The sequence below is a fragment of the Oreochromis aureus genome, linkage group 3, assembly GCF_013358895.1.
Source record: "Oreochromis aureus strain Israel breed Guangdong linkage group 3, ZZ_aureus, whole genome shotgun sequence".
Lineage (NCBI taxonomy): Eukaryota > Metazoa > Chordata > Actinopteri > Cichliformes > Cichlidae > Oreochromis > Oreochromis aureus.
In genome coordinates this window covers 21,956,754-21,973,161 of record NC_052944.1, presented here as the reverse complement: position 1 = coordinate 21,973,161, position 16,408 = coordinate 21,956,754, and the positions used below count along the sequence as shown (strand labels likewise).

Sequence of the window (16,408 nt, the reverse complement as noted above, 5' to 3'; positions counted from 1 at the left end):
GGAGTTTCATGTTAGGATTTCACATCAGCGTGCACAAACGTCTGCCTCAAACTTCCTCCTCGTGTCATGAAGGAAGCCTCAGTGAATGGATGTTAATTTTAGTGCGAAAACATTATCCACTTGTTTTTGCCAGAAGAAGGCCTTAGCATGAGTAGTGGTCAGAAGAAAGCAAAAAAAAAAAGGTATACTGGGGACAAACTGAGCCAATTTCGCTATGCCTGGGTGCGCGGGGAAAAATGATCAATATGCTTTTTGTGACGTTTTTGTTTAATAATAATAATAATAATAATAATAATAATGATAATGCATTGGACTTATATAGCGCTTTTCAAGGCACCCAAAGCACTTTACAATGACATTATTCATTCACGCTCACATTCACACACACTGGTGGAGGCAAGCTACGGTTGTAGCCACAGCTGCCCTGGGGCAGACTGACAGAGGCGAGGCTGCCATATCGCGCCATCGGCCCCTCTGGCCAACACCAGTAGGCGGTAGGGTAAAGTGTCTTGCCCAAGGACACAACGACCGGGACAGAGAGGCCGGGGATCGAACCGGCGACCTTCCGGTTACAGGTGCCCTTCCCAACCCCCTGAGCCACGGTCGCCCCATAATGGTGTGCTGTTTGATGGTGTGCTGTGTGATTTTTCTGATGTGAAATATGTGCTGTGGCTCCAAAAGGTTGGGAAACACCGAAACACCGCTCTAAAGAACCTCTAGAATTATAAAGGTAAAGTTTGACAGCTTTAATAATGTGTTCTGAGGGACAAAATAACTTTCAGACAGTGTTTATATGGAGTAAATCTGACATAATTAGTATAATTTCAACGTCCAAATGTTCAGCTTTAGCTCCCAGAATCAAACAAAGATTTATCAGTGAGGGCTTGATGTGTAATCAAGCGTACCGCATCCATGAACAGAAAAAAAAAGAGGGTTTAACAAGATAGTAGTATGCTAGCTACAATAAAAACAAACAAACAAAAAAACAAAAACCCTCGGCCAGCTCAAAGGTTTTAGATATCAGGACATAATGAAATTGTTTTCTGTGTGACTTTATCAGCCTCTCACATCGTTCTGGAGGAAGTTTGGCCTATTATTCATGCAAAGCTCTCTTAAGGTCCTTCAGTCCTTCCTTTTCTTTTTCAGTCGTTCAGTTATAGATTTGCTACTGTGGGATCATTGTGCATGACCACTTTGAGCCAAGCTTGAGCTGTCAGACAGACGGCCTCACATTTGACTCTAGAATAATTTGGTATTCAGAGGAGTTCATGGTCGACTCTGCAAAACAAGCCCAAATCATCACCCCTCCTCCACCGTGCTTCACAGCTGGTATGAGGTGTTTGTGGTCATATGGTCGATTTTGGTTTCCTCCAAACATAGCGCTAGCTAGGTCTTGTGGTTTGTTAAGATGCAGCTTTACAAAGTTAAACATTGTTGCCATGTGCTTTTTAGAAAGAAGAGGCTTTCTCCTGGTAACCTTGTTCAGTTTTTCTATTGTAATTAATTGTAATTGTGTTGTCATGAACTTTAACATTTAACATGCCAACTGAGGCCTGTAGAGTCTCAGATACAGCTTCTGGGTTTTTGTTTCTCTGAGGGTGTGACCTCAGAGTGAATTTACCGGGTCGCCCACGCCTGGGATGACTGACAGCTGAACGTTTTCCATTTGTTAATAATCTTTGATGGATATCAAATTGTTTGGAAATGCCCTCAAAACCCTTCTCAGATGGACAGAAACAGTTGCTTCTTTAAAATTGTCATCTTTCCTCCTTGCCACTGTGCTGACAAATAATTAAACACACCTGAATGCTCCAGAGCCGCAAACTATCAGAACCTCTGCTTTTATAAAGGTGCTCACACTTGCTGATGATAAATTAATCATAGCAGCAGTTGGCCGCCCTCTAAACTCATGTGGAAGTAGTGAACTGTGTACTGCTCCTGAATTTTAGCTTAATTTTTGCTAACTAAATAATGACACCCACTCTGGAAACCAAGTGAAACTAACCTGGAAAAAGGGTCACTTTAGAAATGGATAATGTTCCCTCACGTCTTTTACAAAGTAAACTTTCAGATGAAAAAGGATCATTTTGAGGAAATTATCCTTGTAGACGTTTTTGTAACCCTAGGGCTGTGCGATATGACCAAAATCTCATATCCCGATATTAAGACATCTATCGTCCGATAACGATATAAATCACAAAAATGTAACATTTTCTGTAAATTCTGTGAATCTCGGGCAGCTCGACTTGCGTGAAGTGTTTCCAGCTGGGCGTCGCGTACCAGTCGAGTGTTTTAACTGATGCATGAAACTATACATTTTTAGACATAGGTTGTAACGGCCGCCGTTTTCTTTGTGAGTATTTATTACACAGCGTGCTGCGGGGAAAAGCCTGTTCTAACGTTTGAGTCTAAGGTTTATTTTTTAGCACCTGACGGCTCTTTTTTGCTTCTCATCCGTAAATACTCTGCATCTTTCACGTGATTCAGTTTATTTTGAAAAGTCTCAACAGGATCTTGAGCTTTATTGTGAAAGGTTTATGTGGAAAATAAACAAGCAGACATGCGGTGGTTTTACCGTCGTTGTTGCTAACGACAACGCATACAAACAAGCGCTTGTCCGTCCGTAGTGTGGTTATATTAAATATAAGAGAAAGAGAGAACTTTAGGAAATTAATATAGCGACTACAGTGACCATCAAAATAATGAAAAAATATTGCCATAAACAGTTTATTTTGCGACACCACGAAACAAACGATAGCGTAAAATGAAACGATAGACGTTTTCATATCGTCATCCGATATATATCGTTATATCGAACAGCCCTATGTAACCCTTTACAAAACATTCCCTGAAGATCCTTTTGAAGATTTCAACTTCAAGGCAACGTTCCCTGAAAGACTTTATGAAACATTCCTAGAAAATAATCTTGAGGTTGAAAACATAATGTTAATGTTATATGCAGTTTTGTGCCTAAATGTGCTGAAGCAAACTGCAGTAAACATTTCAGCAACTCTTTAGCTTTCAAACTCAGAATTGTGAGTGTAGTTGAAAGGCATATTTTCCTCTCTTCTTTTACTTGTCTTAATAGTGTAGCTGAGTGGTTCTTAAACTGTGGAGTGGGACCCACTACTGGGGCGTGGAAAACCAGATGGAAAATATAAAGTGAAATTAACTTCAAATAATGAAGAATTTGACTTTTAAATGATATCTGACCAAGAATACCAATAATACTGAGTAAAGTTTTTCCACACTGTACATGTTCAAGTACCTCCCACTCACTGGAAACATGGTGGTGACTTTTCCTTTGGTTGATCAGTAGAGGGCAGTGTTTTCCTTTGTCTGATCAGCCATCAGAGCGGTGCATGCTATAGCATTCAATTCCTCCTCTCTTTACTTAGACTGAAACGGCTGCTGCTGGCAAAAATGTTGAGTGGACACAACAACTTCCTGTTTTCATTAGAGAAAAAAAAAAAAGCTGCAGAGATTTTTTTTTTTTTAATCTTAACCATCGGCCAAGTTTCCATCAGTTGAGCAATGTTGAAGGGTGAGAGAAGGCGTAGTAAAACAGATATTTATAAATGAAAAGAGAGCAGGATGACGTGCTGAATCTACAGCAGACTGACAGCGTGTAGGCGAGTCACGATAATCAGAATCCTACGAGCATGACTGCTCCACAAACAGCTGTGAATCAGCCCAGAGCTCGCCTCCTGAAAGAAGGCAAACTTACAGCTCAGGACAATGACGGCCAGTCACCAACATGGGACGATACAGCCTTTCTGTGTCATTGGGTCAAAGTGCAATATTGAATTACACTTAAAGAATCAATAGTGACATGGCACATTTTCAAGTCTTATATGATAAAACGTCTTATAGATGGGTGCTATACGCCAGCGGTCCCCGACCTTTTTTGCACCACGGACCGGTTTAATGTCAGACAACATTTTCACGGACCGGCCTTTAAGGTGTCGCGGATAAATCCAGCAAAATAAAATGATACGACCAAGACAGAAACGGTGGTATTTTGTAAATATAATAATAAACGCAAATTCACTGTGTAATTGTATAACTTTATTAGCAGCGCCAACAACATTGAGAGTAACATCCTCCTCTGGTGACACGTAAATATTTATATAAAAATAAGACAACTACAACACGGGAAAAGACCCAGGGAAACCGAGTTAACGATAAAAATCCCGAAAACCATAAATTTCACACCCGAGCTACAACTCTCACGGTCCGGTACCAAACGACTCGCGGCCCGGTACCGGTCCGGGACCACTGCTATACGGTATTTATAAATTCTCTATACAGAGCTTACATTTAGTGAACAACCCGTCATAAAAACAAGAAAACTGAAATATTTTAGAAACCTGTCACAAACTTCTTTAAAACCAAAAATCATATTATTATTATTCATTAGACAAATATGCATTTTATACCAAATTTGAGCCGGCACACTGGAGTTCTTGTCAGTAATTAATTAAGCACAACATTAAAACAGTAAAACTATTTTTTCTGCTCAAGAATTCAAGTAAATAACTGTATCAGTTATGAACAACAACAACAATAATTATATTGTAGGATTGGTGGATGAGTGGTGTTCTAATAAATGTGTTAAGCACTGTCCTGCTACCAGTACGTTTGAACAGTGGTGTGAGGTAACAGTGTTGGTGGAAACTTTGAGCAGTGCTGTCAAAGACCGAGTCCTCTGTCTGCCCTCATGCCTCCAAACACCGAGGTGAAGAGCTACTTTTCCAGCCTCTTAGACTACACACAGCGTCCTAACAGCTGGTGCAGAACGCTGCTAAATTTTACTGTATAATCTTCAAAGTATAACCGTCTCTTTCCTCTCTTTCCTCTCCTGCCTCAGTATAATTCTCTACCTTAGCATTTAAAAGCCTGTTTTGACTCTTAGTCTGTACAGACATATATCCTGAACTCAGACCGGGCTCCGCAAAAACACTTGATTAAATCCTTTTGTCCTCCTCCGCTGCAACAGTTAGTGCCACTTCTGTGTTAAACACCTAATTCTTAAAATGCCGATCACGGCCAACGGCAAATAAATGTCTCAGCTGGTCTGTTTGTAGCATGAGAAATAAAAAAATAGAAAAACTATGAAGTAAAATATTTTATTTGAAAAGTTCCAGATTAAAAACGACCTAAAACTGAACTTTAGACTGAGTCATGTGCATTTTTGCAACTTTTTAAAAGGACAATATCACGAAAAAAAACCAAACAACCCCAAAACATATTTTTCCTTTGCCCTGTGGTGCTAGTTGCCATCCATAGATCAGTGGTAGATGCCAAGTTTTGGAGCCATCAGCTGTCTTCCCTTGAACATAATGGAACTAAATGACACCTTTCTTGCAGCAATGTCTCCTTGCAGAAGCCATGACCTGGTTACTAAATATATAGGAACTGCTGTCTTTCACCAGTCATATCACTGTGCACAAGGAAGTGTCCATCTACCTGTGAAACGAGGCTCAAGCTGTGACAGGATGGAAACACTGCTCAGTCCAAAAGAAAGAAAATAATGCTAACGCTACCTTGTGCTTTCCTTTTTTCCTGAGTAACGGGGTCGTGACTTCTTGAGAGATGCTGTTTTCTTGAGCACAACAAGGCAAAGTGCTCCTGCAAGTTCGTTTAATTTTATGCACAAGCAGGCAAACATCTACAGCCAGTATTTACAAAACCAGAGCAACTCAAAACTAAATAATCAAGATGGATAAACAGCTCTACAGACCAGTGGAAACAAATGTGCATATCTGACTTTGGTGGGGGTGAACAAGTGGAACAGGACGTCTTCTATTACATGAAAGCGTCCTTTCTTACTGGGGGTAAAGTCACAGACAGCTGTTACCCTTCTTTGAGTTCAACATCGCTTCATAGTTATGGGAAGTTTATTGGTGCTGTGGCAAACAATCCACACTGTCACTAAAGACATACGATGCCACAAATCAAGCTGGTTTGAGTTTCGCACAATGCTGCCATCGATCCTCGTCTCTCCTGCTGCCGTGTTTAAAGGCGGCTGAACAAAGGATTACGATATCATGCTGCAAAGCTTTTGCAGTGATTTATCATGAATTTTACTTCCTGCAAAGGGAAGGAATGGGATGAAATCGCAGATGAAACACTCGTGTGACTTGTACTCGAAAGCGTAACAACACCTACGTCATAACAAATGGTCTCCTCAGATTCTTCTGCCGTTGTCCTGAATGTGAACTTCCACTAAAAGCTTCATTTCTGAGCCAGACTCGTCTGAGAAAACACACACGGCTCAGAATCCACGACTGACTTCCTTCCCGAGTAGCGTGTGACAATGTACCAAACAATAATGCCAGCTGTGATCGTTTCAGGGAAGGAGGACAAACAGGGGCCATTTCCCCAAAGTCACAGGTTCACACCTTCAACCAGAAATGACAGGTGCTCTTACGTAAAAAAACAAACAAACTCTTGAATACATACCTTCATTTTTCATGATGTAGTGGACAATCTGTCCAACCGTGTCATTGTAGTCACTGAAGGTGTCATTGAGCTCTGGAAAAACAAACACACGAATAGAAACATCTGCATTATTAGGCATTGAGCTGAAGGGTAAGATGCTACAGAAACATGATACAAGTCTAAAGGTGTTTCCTGAGGGCCCAACATCCAGCCTCACCCCGAATTATATTTACAACCTCCTGCAGAGATGCACTGATTGACTGGCTAGAGGCCGAAATCATCTGATTTCCACTGTTTAGAAGTTTTCTACGTGAGTGAAAACGGAAAAAATCTCCAAAGTGAAAATCCTAATCTTAATCAGACACTTAAATCACCCTCACACAGAATTTTAACAAAGGCAAAGTGGCTAAAGCTAGCCAGAGCTCAGAGCTAGCCACAAGCAGCCTCGGTATGAGCAAACAATCGAAGTAGTTATAGACGAGCAGAAAAGAGAAAGGGGTCCATGTAAGTGAGTAGTGAGAGCTGGGGTAGGCGCCATCCTTGAGTTGGATCAGAGGATAAAAATGGACGGCGCTTCAGGAAATTTTCATATAAAAGCTGGTATTTAAATCGTGGGTAAGTAGTGGTCAGCAATAAACAAATCAAGGCTGGTAAAAGCACAGCACCAGTGCAATCCTTTACTTTACTGACTGAGGTGTAATAACATACAGTCATCAACTATAATGTCTGATACATAAACTTTTCTTCTTTATGAAGGAAAATGTAAAGACATTTGTAGGGTTCAGAGTTTAATATGCCTACAGATTTACATATATATACACATTACACACTATAATGTTGTGTATAGAGTATGCATAAAGACAATTAGAAGCGCAGACTTTAGTAAAAGTCCTCTCTTCATGCATGTTCTTCTATTCTTGGCTTTACAAGTTGGCACAGAGAGAAGTTAGTGGATTTCTCTAACTTCTCAGGAACATACCTTTCTTAGGAGGAGGAGGAGAAGGAGAAGAAGAAGAAAAAGAAAAAGAAGAAAAAGAAGAAGAAGAAGAAGAAGAAGAAGAAGAAGAAGAAGAAGAAGAAGAAGAAGAAGAAGAAGAAGAAGAAGAAGAAGAAGAAGAAGAAGAAGAAGAAGAAGAAGAAGAAGAAGAAGAAGAAGAAGAAGAAGAAGAAGAAGAAGAAGAAGAAAGTCTGATTAAAGGGGAAGGTGGCCTTAAAGGAAAAGGAGCTAAAAATAGCTCAGCTCAGAGCACATTTAGGTTGCCTATAACCTAAAACTGGTATTTCTTTAGGACTGAATTCTGGTTTTCATATTTCCTTGTGTCTAAAGCTAGCATTCAAAACAGCAAAGTAAACCCAAGCTGATACTAAAAGCCTCCATACAGCTAAAGGGGAAAATTCACAGTGATTTGTTGTGGCTTTTATACTGTATCGTACTTTGATCCATTGTTGACATCAGAAATATGTTTTAGCACAACTATAACGCTTCTGTGGCAGATGTTTATCAATCACACACAAAGCTAAAATGTTCCTTTTGAGTGATTATTGCCAGGAAGCATCAATTTATAGTATTCTACACAGAAAACTGTCCCTCGCTCGCCCCCTCCCCCTGAAATAACGCGGCAGAGGACTGTTTCATGACCCTTCTTCTGCCGGACGTTACTTCCTGCCATTTCTCAAAAGGAAGGATTTCTATAATATTCGCAGTAATTATTCAACTATGCAGAACAAATCCACTGGTCAGCACACACCCCTGTGAGGCACTTCCTGGAGTTTCCTGTTGATTGCTTCCTCAGTTTTTTTTTTTTTTACTACTGATAAACGTAAATTGTATTTGCAGGAATCCTCTGGTATGCCGAGGCTGACTGCGAGCAGGGACCTGCTCTACGCTTCACAAACGCAGATAGCAAAGAGGAAACCTCACATTGAGGAGAGAAAAAAGAAAACACTTGACTGACTGACCGAGCGAGGCCGCAACACAAAAGCAGTGTTGTGTTTTTGCTCTGACGTACGACAGGGTAGGGCTTTTTGACGAAACAAACACACGCAGACAAATAGATGGCAGGGAAAAACCCTAATGGACTTACGACTATTGTGCTGCCGGCAGGGAGGGAGCTTGCACTTACTCAATGAGCGAAACTCGCTTCACGCCTGTACTTTTCCAATACCAACGCTTGACGCAGGAAACCGAGTTGTAATTAACACAGTTTAACAAGATTCATGGGCATGGCAGGGACATCATATGCAAGGGAAAACACTGGCGTGTGGTGCATTGCGTGATGACAGAAAGTTGGACAGCGCAGCGTAAACAGCTTATTCTTTCCATAACATTTCTCATGCCTGCGACAGAGCCAGGGTGATTGCAGAGATTTCACATATGCCCTCAAGAATTACTAGAAAGACAGACGAGCAGGCACGGCAGATGCAGGAGGAGGGAAACTAAGTGAAGCGCACACAAATCCCACGGTAATTACGTTTCACCTCACTGAACTCCACATGAATGGATGAAGGGAATGCTAAAAGTTTTCCTGGTTCCTGCTGGCCTGCTTCCAAATAAAATGACAAAGCCCTTCTAAAAATGCACCCCAACCTCCAAAAAAACCATTTCTAAGCTCATGTTTGTCCATTTCATCTTCTGAACGCATAAACACTGAATAAGTTCAGTCTGTTTGTTATATCTCTTTTCTCTTATACAGGGATAGCTTGAAATGCTACTGCTTTGAGATCCCATTCACGTCACACGCCACCGCCTGCGTCTACATTAAGTAACACACACGAAGTAATTCGATTCAAGAATGTAGTCTAGGGTTGAAAGCACCAGAAGGAAGGTGATTTCTGTCTTCTAGACGTCTTATTACCACATGACAGTCAAATGGAAAAGTTCACATGGGCTGATGACTAATTTGGAAACTCGTGCAAAAAAAAAAAAAAAAAAAAAAGTCCTCTCTGCTGTCACAGTGGATTTACTCAGATGTGGACAGGCGTGATCATAAATACTTTAAATCCTTTAGATTATGAAACAGTTAACTATCGTATTTATGACGAGCAATGCATTTTTTCGCAATGCCTCGAATCACGTGGACGTTGGATGAGTAAGGGATTTGAGGTAAACAATGCACATAATTGAGCCTCTCTGGAAATGGAGCAAAAGGTCCAAAAAGATGTCAGATGTTTAAAACAAAAGGGGAAAACTGATTTCATTGTTTCCTCGGTTGTGCAGTGGCTAAGCTAAAGGACCGACAACACTGACAAGGCTGGGTACACGTGGATCTGCGCATCATAGTCATGTTCTGCTATTAAAACTCACATCCCCCGTGAAGCCAGGTCCCAGTTTTGAATTTGGGAGACAGACACAATCTCTACATTTAAGATTAGGCTTGAAACTTTCTTCTTTGATAAAACTGATAGTCAGGGCTGAATCAGAAGCCTCCCTTTGTTATGCTGCGACAGGCTCGGCCCGCTGCGGGACTTCACGTGACGTACTGAGCGGCACTCCTCCACTCACCTCTTCAAACTGCGACAGAGTGTTTATGCATCACTGCAACATGTCATTACATTTTGCCCTGTGTCTCCCTCAGTCTGGGTTTTTGTCCCGTCTCCCTGCGCTCTCTTTTATCTTCTCTTTCTTTCTCTTTAATATGAGCCTGGCTGTGGGATAATCTTTGGCTTGTATTGTATATAGGGGATGGATGATTTTTAAGCCTTAGACGCAATAAAAACATAAATCCAACTATACTGGCAAATTTCTCAGAACCTCCAATGACCTCCCAGAATCTCTGAAACCTTACCTCCGCCCAACTCGGGATCTTTGACCTCTTCCTTACACTCCTCCTCGTCATCATGGTCTGTGGTGCACCGGTAGCCCTTCCTTTTCAACACATGACAGATCACCACACCGAGCAGGCCCAGAAGGAAGAGAATAGGCACCAGCACAAAGGCGATGTAGTATGGATTGGTCCCGCCGCCCTTTCCAACACTGTCACCAGCTAGAGGATGAGAAACAATTTAAATTAAAAATTAAAAAGAAAAAGAAAAAAGCAGTAATTCAATACATTTTTGTAAGAAGGCGCAGAAAAACAAAACCCTTGTCCTCACCGCACCTTTCACTGCAACCTGATCTCTACAGAGGGTGTGAGAGAAACACATGAAGGGCAAGCCGAGCAGCTGATGGGATTAAAATGTTATCAGCTGCAACGTGAACTTGACGTATTAACAACTTTGAGCACCCATTTAGTGTAAAAAGCAGGCACAAACTTTAAAAAAAAAAAAAAGGAAGAGGAACAAGAGCAAGAAAAAGAGGCAAAACGTGTTTGAGCTAAACATTGTTAAGCTGTGAAGAACACTGGGAATGTTTTCCAAGGTTTTTAGTTTCTGTCTTCGACTGTTTTTCTTTTTCTTTTATTGATTTATTTCTGAGCGCGAGAGGAGAGCAGGTACTCCTGTAAGGCTGCTGTAAGCCAGCTTTACAAGGGTCCCATAAACTGTGATAGCAGTCAGTCACATGTTTTATTTAAGCTGACTTTAATGCATGTTAAACATAACAGATGTAACCCCACCTGGGCGTAGGGGGGGGGTTACATCATCAGGTTTTTACATAACAGACTACAGCAGAAAGCAGACGCAAGGATCATAAACATCTCACCATTTTAGCTCAATCTGCCTCTGCTCCCACTCCTACCTGCCCACCCAGAGGTCTAAAGTCCAGATTATTGGACTGGGTACAATAAGCATGTTCTGGGCCCCAAATCCTGTACTTTCAATTAAAACGATAACAAAAATATATTTTGAAGATAAAAGAAATTTCAGGAGGTCTTGCCACTGTCATCCAGGGATGTCAAACTCATCATGGGCCACACACAGCCTACTTTGATCTCAACTGGGCCAAACCAGTTTACTACCCTTTCTGTCAGTCTAAAGGCATTTAACTACACATTCAAACCCTGAGATGTCTTCATATAAGAAAAAAAGAAGTGCGTTTTCAATAGTATGTCTCAGTTTTTCTACATGACAAAGAAATATTGCTGCAGTAAATCAAGTAAACCTGTCAGCAGGCCTTGCACATTTATTTCTTACATTTAAATTGTAAGAAATAAATGTGCAAAATTGAAGAAGACGTTCTGGTAGCTCTGTGCCCAGATTTTCAAGTAATTATAAAACAGAAAGTTTTTGTTCTTCACAAAAAATGTCCTTTTACCCAAAACTGTGGACTTCTCGTAAAAAACAGACATTTCTAAAGTAGATTGTGAAAAACAGGCACTTAACTATCATTTAGTTGTGTATTCATTACTAAATTACTTTATTAAAGGATGAATGACAATGAGGGAAGTTTTTATCAGTAGGAAAAGCTGTAAAACTTGAAAATGTATGCCCTCCTTCACATTTTCCAAAGCCATCCAGTGGTTCGGACTGGAGTCACTGCTGGGCCTCATTCTGTTTGCCACCTGTGGTTTAGTCTACGATACATAAAGAAGTAGTGAAAACGTTGAATATAGCTTATCAAAAACCAAAGCTTTGTGTTCATATTCTAGTTTTTTCCAACCACAACAATCCAAAACACAGAGATACCACATTTCCTCGAACAGTAACATTTACCTTAGTGGTGGTAGGCCTGTACTTGAAGCAGGTAAACAGTGTTAATGTTTACCTGATCTAAGTAAGTTTTTACTGTAGTATTCGCATAATAGCAAGTGATGACTCTTCCACTGAATGAACTTAAAAGCTCACTCAAAGCTCATGGGAAAAAAGTGCTTAAAAGTCATAATTCATTGTATTTACGCTGCACGGTCAACAAAGACTGCTTGCACTGATCTGTGACAGCAGGGATGCTCGTCAAACCAGCCACCCACTGCACCCATGGTGTCACCGCTAATCGTGCTGCATGAGCAAAATAACTTTTAAGCTAACTTCCATTCGCGTTGCTGTTGCAAGTGCAATAAAGTCCCTTCAATTCATTTCAATTCAGCTTATATAGCACCAGTTTACAACAGCAGTCACCTCAAGGCTTTTATTATATCGTAAAGGTAAAGACGCTACAATATTAGATAGAAACAACAGCAGTCACATGACCCCCTATGAGCAAGCAGGAAGAAACCTCCGGCAGAACTAGGCTCAGGAAGGGGCAGCCATCTGCCACGACCGGTTGGGGGTTGATGGGAGGGAGAAGCAAGCACAGAGAAGAACAGGACAAAAGACACGCTATGCAACACAGAGCCACAGTTTAATAATTAATAATTGCAATAGTGGTGTATAATACAACAGAGAGTGAAAAAGAAATGTTCACTGCATCATGGGAAAACCCCAGCAACCTAGGCCTACTGCAGTATGACTATTACAGTAAAGTAATATCACTACCTTAACTACTCCACTCCCCATTTTCAGCCATGGAGGAAATATGAAACGTCAATAACGCCACTGATGCCAATATTTTCAGAACACAACTTTTGTAAAACTGTAAAATGACTAAAACTGTAAATGTTTGAATTTAAAAACAAAAACAAAAAAAGCATAAGTGTGAATAAATCAGATGATACTATGAAATATTACATTTCGAACCAAACATCTGGATCAGGTCAAAGTTCAAAGGTGAGGTACCACATGAGGCATTCCAGCTCTACAAACAAGAGAGCTTTTGTCTGCTCAGGTCTGTGTGTGCACAGCACAAAGAGACTCGGGGTGGGTCTGATAGAGAGACGCAGACAGAGAGGGCAACGCTTTAGACAGAATTATATCAGATTCTCATCAAATCTGCACGACAGCTTCGAACTATAGCACAGCACCATGCGCGGAGACATGTATCTGAATACTAGCCTATGTGCACCCGATGCATACACACATTTGTGCTCCTCCATTGTCCCAGTTCCCTGATGCACAAGCTGAACACACTGATCATTGTCTGCTGACTGACCAGCCTGTTACCAAAAGTTGCATGTCTATGAGCTTGCAATAACAGTGACGACCACACTGTTGGAACTGCACGGTCCTGTGCGCCTCTAAAATGACTCAGAAGTAATCACGGGCCAATTAGATGACTGTATTAAAATAAAATAAGACTGGAGACGAGCAAATGGCTTGAACAGAGTCACTGAGGAGGTTCTGAATTGGAGCCAGACATCTTTTCAGTAACCACAGCTGGTGCTGTGGTGGAGCTCCTATAAAAGAGGGAGAAGAGAACTACAAACTAAAGCTAGAGACATGACCACTTCACAGAAGTGGACTAACAAAATGAATTTAAACGGCAACAACAGCGGGGCGGCGGTTACATGGTTGGTCCCAGCTACAACTTCTAAGAAGCATTTGGACTTTTTGGATTTTCTTTGAATGAAAAGGTCGTTTTCTTTTCATTTTTGATTAAAGTTGCAGTTCTGTGAGCTATTTTTTTTAAATTACTGATAAAATATTAGTCAGAAAATCCTGAAAAGCGGCGATAACCATTTCCAAGAACCCAAGCTGGTAGCTAAAAGTTTCTCCTTTTTATCCAACCAGCTGTGCAGACCAAAACATATTCAATTTTCATGATTAATGGTGCAGATGTGGAGCACCACGAGAGGCCAAGAAGAGGCCATAAAATTGGGTTCACTTGTACAAAAGAGCAGCACGCTGGCTGTCGCTGCATTCTTTGAGCCCTGCTCTCATATGGGCTGATATTTTTTGTTTCATTTTAGTTTTTCGATTTAATGTGAAACTCTGTGAGTCACTTCTTGGCAACTGGGCATTAAAAAGTGTAAGCTAGGGAATCGGAGACGGCTGCAAGATTTAAAGCACTCAGCTACATTCAGTTAGTAATCTGACCCTTTGTGTGCAACACCATCACACGGATGGAGATGTTAAGTGTATATCATCTGATCGTTGACCCTTGTTTGGCTTGCGAACATCCACTAAAACAGGTGGATCCATGACAGACTTTAAAGTAGTGCTGTAATTACAGCCACCTTGAAAGGCTATGGCACACACCCTGCTGATAGAGATAACTCTACTGTATGTAATATTGTAGCATTAATTAATAGCAAGACTTTGTTGAACAGCCTAATAGACATGTGGATGATTACAGGAAGAAATGACTGAAGTTAGTTGAGAAAGCTCGCTAGGAGAGAAAGAGTCTAAAGAGACTTTTAATGATGTCTTTTCGGGTTCTTCAGCTTTGTTGTTAAGCAGCAGGGACTAAACCTTGAGAAAAACATTAAAACTGTGTCTATGAAGCACTTCGAGAGTATCCTAGACTTTATGCTGACATGTTAGTTTAATTTTTAAACTTTACCCACCCTGCCATCACAGCTCCTGCCGAGTCACCTTTGTCTTGCCTTTTATTGATGCTCACCTCTTCTCACCTTTCCATCTGTTTTGGTATCTCATCAGTGTGCCGCACTCTTAATTTTCTCTGCGCCTTCTTCCTGTTCTCTCTCCTGCCCTAATTGTGAATACAATGCAATCAGCATGCACCAATCAAACTCTATCCAAATCTCCCATTTCTGATGTCATCATTGGGTTTTTAACAAGTATTTACTTTATACATTGATTCAAACAAGTATTTAAAGACCTCAACAAATATCAGATTGTGAAAAAGCACAATATTAAAGCACTTTTCATGCCATTTATGGATATTCACACTATTGGATGCCAGCTACAGGCCAATATTTACAGCAGGCGACCACATGCAATAATCAGACTTCTGTTGCTATTTATTCCTGTGGATTCTGTGCCCTTTCAATCTAATGACGTTTACTCCACATCGCTTCCTCTTTGCACTTTGTCTATGTTTGATGATTCATTGTATTCGACAGTCCACAGGATTTCGTTAAAACACAATGAGTAAGGAGCATAATGTTGTATATTAACCTTTAAATATCCTCTCTCTCAATGGGGGAAATTCCACAGATAGCACTCAAATTGATACGTTTATTGGAGTAAATAAAAATGTCAACAATATTATGGATACAATAGGAAAAGGCACCATATATAATGTTTCCTCACTAGGTTTCGGTCCTGAGGTACTGACATGCATGGACTTAATTGCCTGAGACCATAAACATGGTTACCTACTCTTTTTCTTTGGACATTGGCTGCATTTTCACTCATTTTCAATCCATCATCCTTCATTTTCAGAGGAACACTTGTTTATTAAACCACTTAACACTGACCTGTAAATCATTCGAGCATTAAAAGGTCACCTTAACTCAACAGATGACTCAGTGTTGTGTCTACACATAAGAGACAACTTAGCAAAGAACCAATTTTAGATGTATTGGTACATATATATGCATTTCTACTAAAGACAATGCCAAAGATAACAGTTCTACAGAGAACCTGGATAGGAAAACACACAGTTAAACACTATTAGTCATGGACTAGCCTCCCCAGAGCCCGGACCGCAACATTACTGAAGCAGTGTGGGATCATCTTGACAGAGAGCAGAACCAAAAGCAGCAAACATCTAAAGAAGAGCTTTGAATGTCCTTCAAAAGACCTGGAGAACTATTCCTGAAGACTACTTAAAGAAATTACAAAAAAGCTGCCTCAGAGAGTTCAGACTGTGCTGAAGAATAAAGGTGGTGAAACCAAATATTGACTTTCAACCTTTTTAGAATTGTATAAAGTCTGTTTTTGCCTTATATACTGTACTTCCATGTATGTTTGTACAAGTTTTAACAAATGTGGAACCTATTTCCCATTTTCCCCACAAAATAAAGAAAGACAGGGTCTCACAACTTTTGCACAGTACTGCTACTGTTCAGGAAATTAAAGAGAGATAGAACTTTATTTATCCCTCGGGTAGGTTACTGGAAATAGGTTTTCAGCTCATAACTGAATGCAATGCAGTTCTGTTCACTGTGTTCTCATTTCCACATACTCAGGAAAACGCATGACTGTCCACACAGGAAGTGACGAGCTGCGATGTGGCAACCAGACAGCGACAGATGATAATCAAATTTGGCAACTTGTATTGATGAACTTCAACAATGTAAAGCAGCCA

General features: G+C 40.6%; 1 protein-coding gene across 1 annotated transcript in view; it reads right to left on the bottom strand.

The window, feature by feature from the left end:
• Nucleotides 1-16,408, bottom strand: part of rell1 (RELT like 1) — a 35,050-nt gene that overhangs the window by 14,522 nt on the left and 4,120 nt on the right. Inside the window, exons 3-4 of the mRNA XM_031749345.2 lie at nt 10,230-10,427; nt 6,466-6,537 (exon numbers count right to left, since the gene is read on the bottom strand). Coding sequence (XP_031605205.1) covers nt 6,466-6,537; nt 10,230-10,427 — 270 coding nt within the window. The remainder of the gene's footprint in view (nt 1-6,465; nt 6,538-10,229; nt 10,428-16,408) is intronic.